Source organism: Odontesthes bonariensis, chromosome 23 (assembly GCF_027942865.1).
Source record: "Odontesthes bonariensis isolate fOdoBon6 chromosome 23, fOdoBon6.hap1, whole genome shotgun sequence".
In the NCBI taxonomy this organism is placed as follows: domain Eukaryota; kingdom Metazoa; phylum Chordata; class Actinopteri; order Atheriniformes; family Atherinopsidae; genus Odontesthes; species Odontesthes bonariensis.
In genome coordinates this window covers 3,706,248-3,723,163 of record NC_134528.1, presented here as the reverse complement: position 1 = coordinate 3,723,163, position 16,916 = coordinate 3,706,248, and the positions used below count along the sequence as shown (strand labels likewise).

Here is a 16,916-nt window from a genome sequence, read left to right as displayed (position 1 = left end):
TGCTCACAGGACGCAGCAGGGGGTAAGAAGATGTTCAGAAATGATGTTGCTGATATGGGATGTTACACAGCTTCATGTCAGAAGAGGCGAACTGTCCCTTTAAGCTATAGTTATGATACAGTGATATTCAGAGATAATTCACATTTACACACAACATTTTATCTCATATGTATTGTTTTTAAGATACCTAAATGTAAAGGAACCATATAAAAAATCCATTTTACCTGCGGTACTTTAATGAATCTGAACAAATATTTTTTTGTTCTCATCAAGGACTCGACTGTAAAAGAAAACCTCGTCCCAGCCGAAGACGGAACAACAGCACCAGTTCATTTGTCCCCATCCTGTTGCCTCCCACCACCTCCATCCACCTCCGTCTTCTCCATCACGGGTCTCCGAGGTTCTGAGAGTAAGCAGCCGACAGACTGAAGCTTCAAGAGACTGGAGGAGTTACAGCAGGAGGAGTTACAGCAGGAGGAGTTACAGCAGGAGGAGTTACAGCAGGAGGAGTTACAGCAGGAGGAGTTACAGCAGGAGGAGTTGGTGAGGATTCAACAGCACGAGCAGGACAGATGCTGCAGATGTGGATGTTTTTTACCTCCAGCTAAAACAGTAACTTGCGGGACAGGACTTGCAGACAGCAGTGTTCAGTGACAAGCTCCCCTTCTTGGAGGGAATTCAGCTGGAAAAACTCGATTCTTTAGCTCCCAGCACAAAAAAACAAATATTCCGATCAGACTGCCTGCCGGAGGTCCTGTGGGAATACTTCAGCAAATCATTTTCACATTTTTTGGGGCCGTCCCTCTGTGGCTCCATTTTGGAAAGAGATTCTCGGGGTTCTGGAGACTGTTTTTAAAAGGAAACTGTTTCTAAACTTCAAACTTATGTACCTATGTGATCTGGATGGACTTGAATACACGAAGCGGGACAAATCCCTTTGAGAGTGTTGTTAGTGGGATGTAAAAAGGCTCTGACCAGAAAATGGCTTAAGAAAGAAAAACCAACAATAAATGAGTGGATTGATGTCATACATAATATAATATAGATGTTATGGAGAGAATTACATTGAAATTAAGAAACCAAACTGATATTTTTGAAGAGAACTGGTCAAAATGGCTCAGCTACGTGTCAACTGTAAGACCTGATTTCATATAGATCGATATAGATCGAGCTCAAACCCTCTATTAAGATTTTTATTTTAAATTTTTTTCCCTATTTTCGAGCAACATCCTTATATTTCTATGTATGATGTGCTTATGTTGCCGTTTTACTTAGTGCACAATGCTCCCTTCGTCATGTCATGTCATGTTTTTGTGCCCAACTGGCACATATGTGTATGTTACCAAGTAAAAACGAATAAAAAGTAAATAAAAAATAAAAAACAGTAACGTGCTTTGTGATATCTGCACCACTCATTTTTATTTAAGAATAAGCTATTGTGTTAACACGGTTGAGTTTTCCCTGCTGACTTTTTAAAGTTGCTTTCATTTGATTTTGTAAATTTTTTTTATTTCCACCGCAAATCATTTTTATAAATAATTCTTAAACATAAGAAAAAGTGTAATAAGGTTGCACATAAAGGTTTTAAAAGTGTTTTTAATCACATAAATGTCATTAAACATGTAAGCATTACAAAATATGAACAATTCTTGTCCTGCTTTTCTTTCCAGATGCAACTAGATACCAGTTCTATTAGCATACAGTCACTAAATTAATATTCATAACTTAAACTGCTAAAAAGTAAGAGCATTTCCTTTGTGGGGACAATATATAATATATAAAAACGTTGATAAGTAAAAACAAAGCAAACTAAATATAGCCTGTTCATAAAGTCAGTTTGTGGGTGGAGAACGGCAGCATTAGCAGCCTACAGAAACCTAGGTGTGCTAAAGCCCTTACCTGTCTGCTCAGTTAGGCAGCCTCTCTGGGTGACACTTTCTTGGCTGTGCACGAGTCCTTGTGGTGCACAGAAGAAAGACTTCAGGTAAGTTCTAACTGCGACAGCAGCACAGGAGTTAAGTGTGATGTGGAGTCTCTCAGGATCCCCCAGACTGGAGGATCCTTTGTCACTTTGTTGGAATTCTACTATTCCAGCCATCCCAATAAGAGGGGATGAAAATAAGAGATGTGAGACCGATGGAGAGTAAGAAACTCCACATCTAAAGTAGCAAAAGAACAACCTCTGAGCCAGTGTTCTAATGCTCAGAAACCAAATCTGCAATCAGAAGCAGAGACTGATGATGAAAAACTAAGATTCCAAGGCAAGAAGTAGCTAAGACAACAGGTCAGGGGGGTAAAATCGACACCCCCACGATCAGAGAATGGATACCAAGCTCCACCGCTGGCAAAAGAAACTAGCTGCACACGTGAACCAGCTGCTAACGGATGGAACCAACTCAGACTGGTTAGACAGAAGGTCAGACAGTCATGGTTCATGGAGGGAAACTCCACCAAACTACCAGCCAACAGCCTGCCTCTGTACAGCTCCATTCAGGCATCATAAGCAGGCATGTGGATCCATAAATGAGCAGGGCCTTGAGGGGAACCAGGTGCAACAACAAAGGAACTGAACAGCAACTACTGACTGACAGGACTGTGAGATCAGACGAACAACTCTGTGCATCGATTGACTACAAGAAAGTCTTGGACTCAATGCTGTACACATGGACACTGGAATGCTTTGAGCTGTACAACAACATGACACTAAGAGCCTCAATTAAGAACCAGTGGGAGATGGAAGACAACCCTGAAGGCCACTTCAAAGCCGACTGCACAAGTTACCATCAGGGGCAGGAGATGCTCCGTCCACACCATAACAAAGAGTGGCTATGGATACCGGGTCCAGAGTGGAGCAGCCACCTCCTCTACATGTTATGTTATCTTTCTGTAAGTCGCTTCTATCCAAAGCGACTTACAGATGAGGACATAACATTACAGCTAACATCAAAGCTAACATTACAGCTAACATCAAAGATAACAATGAGCTATGTAGAAGGCTGACCAACCGGACGATGTGGTGGTCGACTACAGAAGGAGTCAGTAGTGATAGATGTAGTAATTCCAAGTGGCAGCAACATCAAGAAGCTTAAAAAACATACCAAGGACCGAAGGACGAACCCCCAAACCGGGAAAGTGGCTTCAACAGAACCCAGGAACAAGGTGAGAGATCTTTGTCCAGCAAAGCATAGTCCTAGGAACGGCTAAGATGCCACACAGAACCGCCAAAGAATCCAAGCTTTAAAGGGTAGCCACTGCCGTGGGGGCGAGTTTGGAGAGCATATATAACACACACAGGTCAGTAATATATGCCAGATCAAATGTTTCATACAGCTTTACTACGACTTGTACAAATAATAACTTCAACTATTGAGAAAGAATGCTTTTATAAGTTGTCATCAGCAACTGAACCTGCTGGGCTGAAGTGAGAAAAAGGTGCCGCCATCAGAGAAGACTGGACTGTTGCATGCGAAGGAGCATGTTTCATCACGCTTTTTGACATAAACACGATGCCATGGGCACGTAATCACCCTCTCAGCGTTCCGTCAATCAAACACAAACCGAAGCAAACTCAGCCTACATCGCCGAGTTGATGAGTTAGTTTCTCAGAGGCAGCAAACTAATAATAATATTATCATCTCATAACTATCTAAGAGGCCTGAACTGTAAGCAATGTTTATTTTACAGCAGACTTTTCTCGTGGATAAGTTAGAATCACGAGTGCAACTACTGCGAATGTGAAAGTGTAGGTGCTCAAACTTTGAATAAAAGCACCAACTGAGCTGCTCTCAGTCTCCATGTCCCACTTCTGGTCAGGTGATGCACCCCGAAATGGACCGAACGTGCAGAGAGGGGGTCAAACAGGAGCTTTAACGTGCAGGTTTGAGAAAACAGTGCTTGTATTTATACAATTAACAGCTCAAATGTCATGAAAGCACGCTTTCTTTCCTGCACAACTTCTCGAGGGACCGTTCCGAAAAGGCTTCTCTCTGGCGTGGACTCTCATGTGGGCGTTAAAACGTGCCTGCTGGTTGAATCTTTTTCCACAAACTTCACAGCCAAACGGTTTCTCTCCCGTGTGGACTCTCCTGTGTTTGGAGAGACTCGCACGATAGCCAAATCTTTTCCCACAATCATCACAGGAGAACGGTTTTTCACCCGTGTGGACCTTCATGTGTATCTTCCGGTTGACCTTCTGGTTGAATCTTTTCCCACAGACATCGCAGCCGAAAGGTTTCTCTCCCGTGTGGACTCGCATGTGTTTCTGGAGATACGCCTGCTGCTTAAATGTTTTACCACAAACGTGACAGCTGCACAGTTTCTTTTCTGCGTGGACTTTCACGTGCTTCTTAAGATACACGATGTGCTTAAATATTCTGCCACAGACATCGCAGCCAACTGTCCTGTCTTCTGTGTGAACGTTCATGTGTTTGGTAAGATTAGTTTTGTGGTTAAATCCTCGACCGCAGTCGACACAAACGAACGGTTTGTCCCCCGTGTGGACTCTCATGTGCGTCTTCAGAGTCGAGCTGAGGCTGAATCGCTTACTGCAGACGTCACAGCCGTACAGTTTCTCACCTGTGTGGACTCTCATGTGCGTCTTCAGGTTTGCATTGAGGCTAAATTTTTTACTACATACATCACAGCTAAATGGTTTCTCACCCGTGTGGACCCTCATGTGTGCCTTAAGATGCGTCTTTTTCTTGAACCTTTTACCACAGTTGACACAGCCAAACGGGGTCTCGCCCGTGTGGACTCTCATGTGCGTCTTAAGGTTTGAGTTTTGGTTAAATATTTTGCCACAAACATCACAGCTAAATTGCTTCTCTCTCGTGTGGAGGTTCATGTGAGTCTTGAGATGCGATTTTAGCTTAAATCTTTTACCACAAACATCACAAATGAATGGTTTCTCCCTTCTGTGGATGTTCCAGTGTCTATCAAGGGAATACCGGTAAAGAAACTGCTTACCACAGTCAGAGCAGCTGAAGGACTTTTTGGCAGAGTTCAAATCTACATCATGAGTTGCACCCGACTCCTTTGCCCACCAATCAGGGTCTTCGTTATCAGCCTCAGGTTCAGAATCAGAAGATCTTTTACGGTATTCCTCCTCACTGACTTCAGTCTCAGAGGAGTCTGAAGCCTTTTCATCAGTGTTTGGTTGTAAATGATGGTTTGGGTCGGGGTTCCTGGCTGGTTCCTCTCCATCAGTTTCTGTTTTGACGTTTTCAGCTGAGCTGCTGGTTGGAGGTTCTGTCTCTCTGTTGTCTTCAGCTTTAACCTGAAGCAGCTGTGAGGACTGAGGCTTCTCTTCATCTTCTTCACTCTTCACAGTGACAGCTGTGAACGGGAACCTGCTGACGTCCGTCTCCTCTTTTCCATCGAGCTGCTCTCCCTCCCAACCAGTCGAATGTTCCTCCTCTTCCTCTTTTATGTGGAGCAGCCCCGGGTCGTTCTGGTCCACACTGGAGCTCCAGGGAACCTCTTCTTTAATCACCACCAGCTGCTGAACATCTGCAGGAAACACACACATACGTTAAGAATAAGTGTGTATATATTTACATTTTTAAATCCAGGTTAAAAACATTTCTTTTCTCATGTGTCTATGCATGAAATCTGCACGATATCTTTGAACTTATCTGGACTGTTGCTTGTTTTTAAATTAATTTAAATTGTTTTATTTGTTTCTCTTTATATTCTTTTATGTATTTTTAATGCTTCTTACACTCCCTGCTGCAATGCTTTCATTTTATGTAAAGCACTTTGAACTGTTTTGTACATGAAATGTGCTACAAATAAAGTTGATTTAATTAATCTAACATGCATGCTTTTGGACGGTGGGAGGAAACCAAAGCACCCAAAGAGAACCGTTGTGGAGAAAAATGAACCTCCACACAGAAAGTCCACACTCTGCGTTACATTAACGCACTCTTCTGCATATATTTTTAAATGTTTAAATCATTTTATTATTATTATATTTTTTGTTTTTATGGCACCAAACAGACCAGGCCAAATTCCTCGTGATGTAAAAATTACGTGGCAATAAAACCTTTTCAGATTCTGATTCTGAAAGGCCACAGATGTAGAGATGCACCGATCGCAATCGGCCGACAGTGCCCCTATCGGTTTTGTTCGGAGTTCTCAAAATAGATATTGTCAATTGTCTGTCAGCAGTCTTTCATATCAACATCCCTTTCAATGCTAAACTGTGTGTACTTGGAATATATCCACTGAACTTCATACAAACAAAGAAACAGACTAAACTACTGGACTTTGGACTTCTAAAAGTTAGAAGAGGGATTGCATTTCATTGGAAAAATATAGAGGCTCCTTCCTTGAAACGGTGGATAAAAGAACTTTCAGAGTGCATTGGTCTAGAAAGACTAACATATATTGCTAAGGGAAAACTGAAAGAGTTTGTTCATCTTTGGGAACCATACATGAGCATTATAGAATCTGGAATGTAATGTATCTATTTATGTTTGTTTATTTACTTATTTATTTTAAGGGAGATCGTTATTTCATTGAAACGTATCTGTATTTCAGTTGAGAATTTTGTACTTTGAGTTTAATTAATGCTATTTTCTCTCCCTTCGTATCACAGCCTACTGCCGACAGCCGCGCCTGTTACAGTGTTTGCTGCTCGGTCTGCACGGTCTACACAGCAGGCAGTGATACGAAGGGAGAGAAAATAGGGCCAAGCGATGTGAGGTCTGACTTTTTCCTGGAGAACCATTTTGTGATGCAAATGTATTACTCTGTTGAACGCATATTGTTCTGAGAAGCAAAACGCTTTATTTTTTAAACCCCAGCCAACTAGCCGGACTACCTTCATCAACACCAAAACGAGGCTGGAACTCTGCTCACAGGACGCAGCAGGGGGTAAGAAGATGTTCAGAAATGATGTTGCTGATATGGGATGTCATACAGCTTCATGGCAAAAGAGGGGAACTGTCCCTTTAATGCTGCCATCCCCGAAGTGGAAATGAGCATTGCTCATTGGGGCCCTGATCCAGCCCCATCCCATCCCAGAGCCTGGCTGCAGGGACTGGCTGCTGACAGCAGGCTGGATGCTGCTTCGGCTCTTTGCTCCATTTCTTCCAACAAAGATCTGGAACTCTGATGGCTCTGACCACAGCACGCGTTTCCATGGTGACGCTCCATCCCCTAACATCAGGCTAACATCAGGCTAACATCAGGCTAACACCAGGCTAACACGAGGCTAACACCATTCTAACATCAGGCTAACACCAGGCTAACATCAGGCTAACACCAGGCTAACATCAGGCTAACATCAGGCTAACATCAGACTAACACCAGGCTAACACCAGGCTAACACCAGGCTTACACCAGGCTAACATCAGACTAACACCGGGCTAACACCAGGCTAACATCAGGCTAACATCGGGCTAACACCAGGCTAACACCAGGTTAACATCAGGCTAACACCAGGCTAGCACACGGCTAACATCAGGCTAACACCAGGCTAACACCAGGCTAACATCAGGCTAACACCAGGCTAACACCAGGCTAACACCAGGTTAACATCAGGCTAACACCAGGCTAACATCAGGCTAACACCAGGTTAACATCAGGCTAACATCAGGCTAACATCAGGCTAACACGAGGCTAACACGAGGCTAACACCAGGTTAACATCAGGCTAACATCAGGCTAACATCAGGCTAACAACAGGCTAAAACCAGGCTAACATCAGGCTAACACCAGGCTAACATCAGGCTAACATCAGGCTAACATCAGGCTAACACCAGGTTAACATCAGGCTAACATCAGGCTAACACCAGGATTCTTCTCTGCACAGTAAAGGCTGTGAATGGAACTCTGGATCGTGGTGCTGGACAAAGGTTTCCCACAGTAATCCCTCGTCCGTGTGGTTCTATCAGCTGCTGATGAATGAGGGGTCAGAGGTCACGGGGGTCCAGCTTAGGCTCGCTCCCTCGTCCTTTACACTGAAACTCCTCCAGATTCCCTGAATGCTTTCATGATGTTCTGCTCTGCAGAGGGAGAAATGTGCAGATCCCTTCCACTCTTTCTCCGAGGAACGTTGTTTTAAACACATTAAACTAGAGCTGGGTCAAATAGTCGACTTATTATTATTTTTTGGTTGAAGTCCCCGTTCCAAAACGACCTACTAGATGAACTCTCATGAGTCGGGACTGATGCGCCGCGCACAGCCGTCTGCGTCAGTGACGTATTACGTTCGCCGTTTAGCGCCACATTCAACAACAAAACAAAACAAAACCACCAAGAAGCTAATATGGAGAGCGGGGAGGCCACCGTGTTCATGGTCTGCATGATGGTGATATTAATCATGGACGATCACGTCGGGCGTCTAACATCGAGGCTGGAAGAGCTCACAGAGAGAGTCAGGATCGAGCACAGGCCATACTTTTTCATTTCATGAAGGAAGAGAGGAGAACAGAGCGCTGCAGACAGAGGAGACAACGTGGAAGTTTAACTTATTAAACACCCGCCGGTTATGTCCGTGTTGTGTGAGAAAACATTTCTGCCGTGATAGCATGACAAGGGGCGGAGCTACTGACCACCAAACATCTCCGTCAGATGTTATTTATCAAATTTATCAAGCAGTAGCAGTAGTTGCAGTTGGCCAAACCAAATATCCTCTCTGAATAAACGCTACGTTAGACTGTTGAGTTGTTGTCTAGTTATATTCCCGGCGTAAAATTTACGTCTTTTAATTACGAGTAGAACAGGTCCCGTGTTTGCCTAGTTTAAAGCTGTTAGCGCTACCAGTCCCGACATGTTTCTTCTGTGTTATCTATTTGCTAACACCGGACGGTGGATTTTATACTCTGCCATTATGTAGTTCTAGTCTACCTGTTGACTGTCGAAATTCCACGATCAGGTAGCAACCAGTTCCAAGTAGTAAACACGCATTACAAGTTGACAATTTAAATTACATAAATCATTTTTTAAGTTGAGCCTCAGTCGTTAGATTAATCGTAAAATTAGTCGTTAGATTAGTCGACTAATCGAAAAAATAATCTCTAGATTAATCGTTTGGGACAGCTCTACATTAAACAAAGATTCATCTTGTCATGGATGCTGCTTTAGGACCAAATCCTGCTTATTATCACCTGTTGACATGAGCTGTTTTAAAATGTGTTTTTTTTTGTCTCCTGGAAAGCGTTTCAGGACAACAAATTAAATTAAGTAAATTAAACAAAACATTAAATATTTGGGTTCAAACTGCAATCGATTCAAAGTAAAAGCAAATATGGGACTGATCAGGAAGGTCACTCACTGGGATCTGTGCCGTCTCGTGTCTGCTCCGGTTCTGATGTGGATGCTGCAGGTCTGGGGGGCTCCAGCCTGAGACCTCTGGGGTCCTCTGGTTGGAGGCTCCACCTTTGAGGCATCCCTGCTCCACTTGTGAGTCTTCTCTTCACCATCCTGGTTTCCAACTCAGGTGTTTCTGAAGGTTCGTTCAGCCTGTATCCTCAGTCTGTCCGTCTGAAAGGCAAGGCAATTTTATTTGTAGAGCACAATTCGTACACAACTCAAAGTGCTTTACAGCTACATGAAATCACAAGAAGGCAATAAAACCATTCCAGAAAAACATAAAAGATTAATTAATTAAAAAGTTTAGAGTGCAGATAAAATACTTTCAGGTGTCATATGCACAGCTAAACAGAACTGTTTTCAGCCTGGATTTAAACATCGTCAGAGTTGAGGCCTGTCTCACATCTTCTGGAGGGCTGTTCCAGATGTTAGGAGCATTCATTTGGTTATTCATTTAAACGAGTGAATACGTGGAGTGGACATTTAAATAAAGAGCAAAGCTTGGACTGTGGGCAGAGATATTTCAAGCTTGCCTTCAGCTGTTTGAATTATAGAAACTTAAAAATATAAAATAGGAAATTATGCTACATTAACAGCATTTATGTCTTTGTTAAGCCACCGTTGTTTGATGGCGAGGACACCGACTCCATCCTCACTGATGTGTGTCAGATTCCATCTGAAGCACGATGATCACACCTGCATTGTGTCAAAGTGACAGAAATAAAACAGAACAACACAGAGCAAGAAGCTATAACTCAGAAAGTAAAACACACTGGATGTTCCACCCAATTATTGTCTGCAAACCCAGGGAGGAGGAAAGTCTGCTGTCATTAGTTTAGAGACATGCCCTGAACAGCTGATGGGAAGCAGAAGGTGCCACCACTGTGCTGCATATGTTAGCTTTACGGATGCTCATGACACATTCAGAGGTTTTTAAATAAAAAACCCTGAGCAGCAAACACCACATTACCAAAACAATTCAAGCTCTTCAACGCGCCCTGAAAGCAGAAGCTGAAAACCTTCAATTTTCTATAACTTTATGGACTTCAGCTGCATTTTCAGTGGGAATTATTGTGTTCACGATGAGTCTAAATACTTGGCCTTTTAAATATTTTAGAGGCGCACTTTTGTCAGGTTTTATGGAGTAAAAAAAACAAAGATAAATTATACTTTTGGAGCAGAAATATTAACTTCCAACCCTGCTAACAGTCAGAAAAAGCTTTCCATGTTCTAGCTAAAGCGATCAAACAGCTAGCTACATTTTCATCGGCGGATTAAATTACCTGTCCAGCAGAAAACAGACAACTTCGGCGTCTCCCTGGAAACATTTGTCCCTCATCAGTGGCTTCCAGCTGGGAAAGGCCACACCGATGTGTCTCCGTGTTTCTGCCGTCTTTTCCGGGTTCTGTTCCGCTTCTTCACGCTCCCACGCTTCTTCTTCGGCTCCTTTGATCCTCCATCTGTCACAGTTTGGCTTTAAAACTTCTCACAGCATTAAATGTTTAACCAGAAGCAGAAACTGTTCAGTAGAGACGGTGAAAACTCCGCTGGAGGCTCACCACTAAGGAGCAGTAGCTAACCGTTAGCCAGTTGGTCCGCACTTTATTTTGGTCCCCCTTGAAACACAAAGCGAGCGACAAAACGTTCCTATCCACCGTATTCTGCCTCAATGCTGCAGAACAAGCCAACAGTTTGATGGTGAGAGACGTATTTAAGTCCCATATTCTATTAGTCAATATATAAAGACAACAATACAACTGTAAAATTACTCTTTACAAGTAAATGTAATCAAACTGAACAAATGTTATAACCAAAACCTATCAAGGAAGGAAGGAAGGAAGGAAGGAAGGAAGGAAGGAAGGAAGGAAGGAAGGAGAGATAGATCATTTATTCTGAGGGAATTCAGTAACTTATACAGCTCACAGACACACATAAATAGAATGTTAAGCAAGGCACTCACAGGCATGTAAAAAGTGTTGTGACATAATGTATCTCATTAAAGATTGAGTAATTTACCTATGAAACAATAATATTTTAAAAACAATGTGAACATTTTTGGTTTGTCATTCATATTTTCTTTGGGAGTGTGCTTGGTGCTCGGCTCCGTTCCACTCCTCACAGTGAACGATGGCGACCGAGAGAGAAAGACTGTTGTTGGAGTTGGAGCTTGTTGATGTTGAAATGCAAATAATTTTGACCAAATGTTGACCAGCACACAGTAAACTCTTTCAGAAATGGCGGTTGTTGTTGTTCTGAGAGGAAGGAGCTAAACCGGAAAAGTAAAGTGATTCCGGAAATGATGTTGTTAGCCGACCAATCACAACCCTTGCGCTCTCCGTCTCCTCGACGGATAGATAGGAATGTTGGCCGACGCACGCAAGCGACGGAGAGCGTCTCCGGGAGGGTCTCCGTAGGCGGCCATAAATTAGCCTTAACAGAATACACTTAAAAGTCCTATAGCAATATTCTAAGTACTATATCAGACTATAATGGTGAGAACACACCTATTGACATTTCAGCTCCTGCAGGCTCATCAGCTGTTATGTCAGTAATCTTTCTCTTTCGTCGCAGCAGCATCATTGGGCCTCATGCAAGAACATTTTCATATTTTTACTCTAAATTTCTCTCACTTTTTCGTACGAACATGCCCAGATCTGTCTCCAATCTCCCTCTGAAAGGTTCCAGTGGCCAAAAATCCAACGGTGGTGAGGACCTGGACGTGTGGTGGAACTAGGTTTGATTAGCATGTTTCTTTCTGGAGTTGTGGCTCCAGCAAGCTGCATATTTGCAGCAGCACAGTCCTTGGCAATCTAAATCGGGATGTCAGCCATTTGTCTGTCTCCGCAGGATATCTATACGTTCTCGGAGCACACGCTCTCTTCCAAGAGCCTGACGCGCTAAGGCATCCAAAAGTAGCTGGTTACACTTCCCATTGACCATTGAGTTTAACAGGGAGCCGATGAAGAGAAGCTAAAACTGGAGAAATATGATCTCTGCTGTTAGTTCTCATCAGAACTCTGGCTGCAGCATTTTGGATCAGCTGAAGGCTTTTCAGAGAATATGTGGGACAGCCCAATAATAAAGAATTACAGCAGTCCAATCCTGAAGTAACAAATGCATGGAGCAGTTTTTCTGCTTCACTCTGAGACAAGATGTTCCTGATTTTAACAATATTACGAAGGTGAAAGAAGGCAGTCCTAGAAACCTGTTTTATATGCGAGTCAAATGATAAATTCTAGTCAAAAATAACTCCAAGGTTCTTCACTGTAGGACCAGAAGCCGAGGAAATACCATCCAGAGTAACTATATAACCGGACAGTTTCTCCCGGAAGCGCTCAGGTCCAAAGATAACGACTTCGGTTTTGTCTGAATTTAGAAGCAGACAGTTCTGAGTCATCCAGGTCTTTATGTCTTTAAGACATACTTGTAGTCTGACCAACCTATTGGGTTCATCTGGTTTCATAGATAAGTACAGCTGAGTATCATCAGCATAGCAGTGGAACTTTATGCCATGCTGTCTAATAATGTTACCTAATGGAAGCGTGTATAAAGTGAAAATAATGGGTCCAAGCACAGAACCCTGAGGAACTCCATGACTTACTCTGGTGTGCGAGGAAGATTCTTCATTTACAAGAACAAACTGGAATCTATCAGATAAATACGACTTAAACCAGCCTAATGCAGCTCCTTTAATCCCATAACATACTAACTTGTTAAAATGTGTTCATAGGAGATTCAAACAAATAAACAAACTACAAAATATAACTTTTATCACATTTTGGAAAACTTTAAATTGTGTTTTTAGTCATCTATGAGAAAACAAAGAAACTTAAAGGTGATAGAGAAAGGTTGAATGGGGCATTAATCCTTGTTCTGTGATGTGATATGTAGCCCAAAAAAAATTGGTTGGGTCTGTAATGGCTCAGAACCTCCCTAAAAGGCTCTCTGAAACAGCTGTTACTATGCTGGGTTTAGAATGCGTCGTTTGCCCTTATTGGCGTCGTTTCAGAGCTTATCTGGCAGCCTCATTATGAAATGCAGGTAGGTGTTGGCGCTATTCGGTTGCCGTTGCTTGATTGGCTGGTTAGCTCATTCCCTTTAGATGAACAAGCCAGAGCTAACGTGCAATTCTTACAACAGGAATATGGCACAACACACATTTAAAACAAAATAAAATGTGATACTTACAGGCTGTACTGATTGCTGGGGTTGATTTTGTTCAGAATCAGAATCAGAATCAGAATTTGTTTTATTGCCCGCTGTGGGGAGTACACACAAAGTGCCAGCAAGTGTCAGAACCTCTGTTTCAAGTACTCCCTGACTAGGAATTTGCTGCGGCGTAAGGTGCAAACATGTAACATAGGATATGATAATAAAAAATAAAGAATAAAAATATATGAATATAAAATGTACAAGGTGTGTACAACAATACACAGTATCCAATATACAGAGCAACAACAGTGCAGCTTCATTAGTTCAATTTTAATGATGGTAAAGTGACTGGGGCAGGTTATGAGGTGATTATGAAGTGTTCATAAGTCCAACTGCAAGGGGGAAAAAACTGTTTTTGTGACGGGAGGTTCTGGTCCGAATGGACCGAAGCCTCCTGCCCGAGGGGAGCGGTGCAAATAGAGAAGGGTCAGCTGTGATCCGACCTGCTCGCCCCATAGTCCTGGAGACGTGCAGGTCATGGATAGATGGGAGGCTGCAGCCGATCACCTTCTCTGCGGAGCGCACAGCTCGCTGCAGTCTGCCTGTCCCTGTCGGAACTGCCATCTACTGAGCATTAAATTCTGACTGAAGCCTGCTCGGAATCGTTCAAGCTTTGTGAAACTGTACTCCGTGAAATGCGCAGCGCAAAGGAAAAGTCGGCGGTTGTATGTACTGGGGATGCTGTTAAAAATAAATAAAAGCCATTGATGGCGAACATTGCTTTCCGGGGGAAGAATATGTAACGATCGTAGTCCGCTTTCACACCCTTGGAAGGCACACCAGTTCCTGTTTCTGACCGAAGGGGCGTGTCTGAAACGGGGTGGCTGTGGATTTGGGTGTGGGGGGGGCAATTGCTGAAAAAGTGACATCACTTTTTCACAAACACGGATTGGCACTTTTTCTGGCGGCAATTCAAAAAAGGGGAGTACTTGAAACAGAGGTTCTGACACTTGCTGGCACTTGGTGTGTACTCCCCACAGTGGGGAGACTCAGAACTAACACCAAAAACGTGAAAAAGATGATTTTGATTCTCTATCCCCTTTAAGCGTCAACAAGAGGAAAATAAAGATGACGTTGACTTGAGTGAAAGTTTCCTGTTCAACACTGAACCCGAACATGTCCCATTAAAGAAAAGTGTGGAGGAGGACATGTTGGATGCGAATGCACTGTCATTGTCTAGACAGCAGTTGATGAAACTTCAAAACACTGATAAAAGTTTAGCACCTTTGTTTAACGATGCTTTAACTGATAAGTCTGAGTCCACGTGTACTGGCTATTTCTTGCATGATGGGCTGTTGATGCGTAAATGGACGCCTTTACGGTGGTGAAACGGATTGTTGTTCCATCTCCATATCGTTCAGAAATTTTGCGGTTAGCACATGATAATCCATTAGCCGGTCATCTTGGCATAAGAAAAACATATGATCGCATTTTGCGTCATTTCTTGTGGCCGGGTTTAAAGAGCAATGTCGTGCGCTACTGTAATTCGTGTCATTTCTGTCAAGTATCTGGCAAGCCAAATCAGACGACTCCTCCTGCTCCTTTGTATCCCATTCCAGCCATCTCTGAACCATTTGAACGAGTATTAGTTGACTGTGTGGGTCCGTTGCCTCGGACCAAAGCGGGGAATAAGTTCCTGGTAACGGTGATGTGCACCTCTACTCGTTTTCCAGAGGTTTTTCCGGTGCGTAATATAACTACGCCGGTAGTGGTGAAAGCATTAACGAAGTTTTTTTCATTGTTTGGTTTACCTCGGGTTGTGCAGACTGACCAAGGGTCAAACTTTATGTCTAAAGTATTTTTTACGTCAACTTGACATAAAGCACTGTCATTCCAGCGCTTATCACCCGGAAAGTCAGGGCGCACTCGAGCGTTTCCATCAAACGTTAAAAACAATGCTTCGCACCTACTGTTTGGAGTTCGAAAAAGACTGGGATGAAGGAGTACATTTACAACTGTTTGCTATACAGGAAGTGGTTCAGGAGTCTCTGGGGTTTAGCCCGTCGGACTTGGTTTTCGCTCACACTGTTCGTGGCCCTTTAAAGTTATTGAAAGAGAAGTGGTTGTGTGAAAAAACTGACCAAAATTTGTTGGACTACGTCAGTAACTTTCGACTGAAGCTGAGCCGTGCGTGCGAGATAGCTAAAGAAAATCTTAAAACTGCACAGGCTAAAATGAAGTCTTTGTTTGACAGAAATGCGACACTGAGAGTTTTTCAGCCTGGGGAGAAAGTGTTAGCGTTACTTCCAGTTCCTGGTTCCAGCTTACAAGCGCGCTACAGTGGCCCTTATACGATCAAGAGGAAGGTCGGAGATCGAGATTATCTGGTCTCTACTCCTGATAGGAAGCGGACATCACGCCTATGTCACATTAATATGCTGAAGCTTTATATCGAGCGTGCGCCCTCTTTGAATAAATCTGTCAGTTTTGTTTCCAGTGAACGAGCTGACGCATGCGTCGGGGCAGGTGCAGACGCACGGGAGGAGCTTTCCAGTGCTGAACAAGAAGGTGACGTTTTTTCCCCGGCTGTCACTGAAGGAAGGTTTCCAAATTCAGAGATGTTGGAAAACTTACCTCTCTTGTTGTCTCACCTTGATTTTTCTAAGCAGGCTGATGTCATTCATTTGATCCAGTCTTATAGGTCGCTGTTTGCAGACATTCCCACTCAGGCTCGTGTGCTCAGCCATGATATTGATGTTGGTGATTCCAAGCCTATTAAACAACACCCTTACAGAGTGAACCCGGACAAGCGACGCCGTTTGAAGACGCAGGCGGAGTACATGGTAAAACATGGACTTGCTGTTGCAAGCAGGTGCGTGGAGTTCGCCATGCCTCCTGGCTATTAAAGCCGGAGAGGACCGTTTCTGTACGGACTTCAGGAAGGTAAATGGGGTGACTAAGCCGGATTGTTATCCACTGCCTCGGATGGAGGATTGTGTGGACCATGTGGGGGCTGCCCAGTTTGTGACTAAGCTGGATTTGCTGAAGGGATACTGGCAGGTACCCTTAACAGCACGAGCCCAGGAAATTTCCGCTTTTGTCACACCCGATGATTTCCTTCAATATACGGTGATGGCTTTTGGGATGCGTAACGCCCCAGCGACGTTTCAATGGTTAATGAATGTGGTTTTGTCCGGTTTATCATTCTGTGAGGCTTATTTGGATGATTTGGTGATTTGTTCTGCTACATGGGCTGAGCACGTTGACCATTTAAGAACTGTTTTTGCGCCTCTGAGTGAGGCTAATTTGACAGTTAATCTTTCTAAATGCCAATTCAGCCAAGCGACAGTGACCTATCTTGGAAAAAGGGTGGGGGAGGTCAAGTGCTAAAGTGACGCTAAAGTAGAGGTTATTTTATCTGTTCCGGTACCTACCACTCGTACTGAG

At 43.3% G+C, this 16,916-nt stretch overlaps 2 protein-coding genes across 2 annotated transcripts in view; both read right to left on the bottom strand.

The window, feature by feature from the left end:
* Positions 1–16,916, bottom strand: part of LOC142373462 (uncharacterized) — a 155,595-nt gene that overhangs the window by 11,827 nt on the left and 126,852 nt on the right. The window lies entirely within an intron of this gene.
* On the bottom strand, positions 1,618–10,919 carry LOC142373465 (uncharacterized). The gene is made up of 3 exons (XM_075456733.1): positions 10,601–10,919; positions 9,280–9,488; positions 1,618–5,508 (listed from the first exon to the last, which is right to left on the bottom strand). Exons 2-3 carry the CDS (start codon positions 9,425–9,427, stop codon positions 3,917–3,919), a joined length of 1,740 nt encoding a protein of 579 aa, XP_075312848.1. The 5' UTR covers positions 9,428–9,488; positions 10,601–10,919; the 3' UTR covers positions 1,618–3,916.